We start from the raw sequence: 1,861 nt of genomic DNA on the forward strand, positions 1-1,861 counted from the left end.
TTATTTTATCATACAGTTCTTGAATAAATATAAGCTTTATTTTACAGCTTCTTTACAATTGGTCTTCCTACTTGCGTACATTTACTATTCCCTAGCTATTTGGAAACAAAAGTGACATTTCTTTAAGGAACTGAAAGTGGCCCTGCCATCTGTGAGAAATAACGAGCCTTTGAAGGAGGTCAAGGATGAGCCCAGACTCTACTTTGAAACTTTACAAGATTCTACAACTATCCAAAGGCTGGAAGGTCACCTCGGAGCACAGTTCTCTGCCTGCACTGTTAACTTCTTGCTCAAAGACTATTCTAGAATGTTGTTACAATAACATGTTTGATGGTTCAAATCAGAGATAGGCCCATCAGCACAATAATCACAGGACAACTTTATAACACAGGTCATATCAGACCCATTTTTGCTACCTCTCTACTTGCCCTCACTTAGCTACCTAATAAAAGGTTAGAGAGATTGTTATGCATGCAGTTATGCCAGACATCAGTCTTGCCCCTTCTTAAAGTAACGAGGAAGTGGAACATATAGAGAGGTGTGTAAAAAATAATAGTAGCAATGTATACTTTNGCCTGAAGAATGTCTCAGGTCGCATGTTTAATGTAAAAACCGCACTTGAAACGCTGCCCCCACTTCACCAGATGCTGACCTAATGAAGGTGAAATACAGAAAAGTGAACACAGAACTCAGAGCGTCTTCGTGTCTTCCCCCCGCTCCTCTGGACTTTCACACCAGTCACACTGGTTCTGCTGTTACACTGCTTTGCTTGGTTTCCTGCTCAGATAGCATCTCTCCGTCCACAACTCAGAACCATCATTCATGATTAACTGTCCTCTTTTGAACACAACAAAATACTACTCTTACACCTTGGAAGTGAACCGGTATTATTGTTCTCTACTATTTTTATGTCCCTTTCAGATGTTTTAGGGCATGTTCTTGTTTCAGCACTACTGTTCCAATTCTGTTCAGAAACAAAGTACCTCAGACATCAAACTTTTAGTAAAAGTGTCTTAATTATTAGCAATGTGGCTGTACCAGGTGATTTCTAAGATTCTCCATTTGACAGGAACCCAAGAAAAGAATATTATTATTCTGGCTCCTTGTTTCTAAACAGTGAGTCTCACCCTGGAGTCGCCATCCAGCAGGCAACGGGAGATGATGGTGTCCAAGAACACCTCGTGTGCTGCAATGATGTGGTCCAGGTCCTGGGCCTGCTGGACTTTGTTCCAAAGCTCATCCCAAGAACATTCAAGCACCTAGGAAATGATGCAAAACTTTTAGATAAGGCTGTGTTCTTCCTAGTGTAGTATCTTCAATAGAATATATCACACAACAGCCTAAGACAGGACTTAACTAAAATAAACAGGATGATTAAAGCGTACCTCAAACGTGATGTAATACTGCATCTGATGGATGAAATGGACCATCTCAGAGGCCAGCACGTGACACTGGTGCAGCACCCCAGCGAACTCTGCAAGAGAAGCCAGGAGCCACCGTCAGAGGGAAGTGAAATGCATGGGAAGACAGCACAGCGCTCTCCCTCTTACCTACCATCATCTATCTTTCAAAAAAAAACAATCACAAGCTTTTCCAAAAAAAAAAAAAAAATCATGAGCTTTAATTCTTGACCCCTCCGCAAGAAAAACCTCTCCATAATCAATTTCTGAGCCATTCAAGCTAAACAAGGATTTAGCAGTCTATTCAAATAGTATTACATGACTTCGTGAAACATGAGAACCTAGCAAGGAACGGCACGAAACAAAATATAATAGTACCTAAAAGTTAATTACAAAAATATTATTTTATCATACAGTTCTTGAATAAATATAAGCTTTATTTTACAGCTTCTTTACAATTG

The 1,861-nt window shown here is 39.9% G+C and overlaps 1 protein-coding gene across 1 annotated transcript in view; it reads right to left on the reverse strand.

The window, feature by feature from the left end:
• Positions 1-1,127: 1,127 nt before the first annotated feature.
• TUBGCP3 (tubulin, gamma complex associated protein 3) overlaps positions 1,128-1,861 on the reverse strand; it is a gene marked incomplete at both ends in the record, with an annotated part of 58,553 nt that continues 57,819 nt past the window's right edge. Inside the window, 2 exons of the mRNA XM_008593910.1 lie at positions 1,128-1,259; positions 1,386-1,474. Coding sequence (XP_008592132.1) covers positions 1,128-1,259; positions 1,386-1,474 — 221 coding nt within the window. The remainder of the gene's footprint in view (positions 1,260-1,385; positions 1,475-1,861) is intronic.

The sequence above is a fragment of the Galeopterus variegatus genome, unplaced genomic scaffold (assembly GCF_000696425.1).
Source record: "Galeopterus variegatus unplaced genomic scaffold, G_variegatus-3.0.2 Scaffold9859, whole genome shotgun sequence".
NCBI classification, from domain to species: Eukaryota; Metazoa; Chordata; class Mammalia; order Dermoptera; family Cynocephalidae; genus Galeopterus; species Galeopterus variegatus.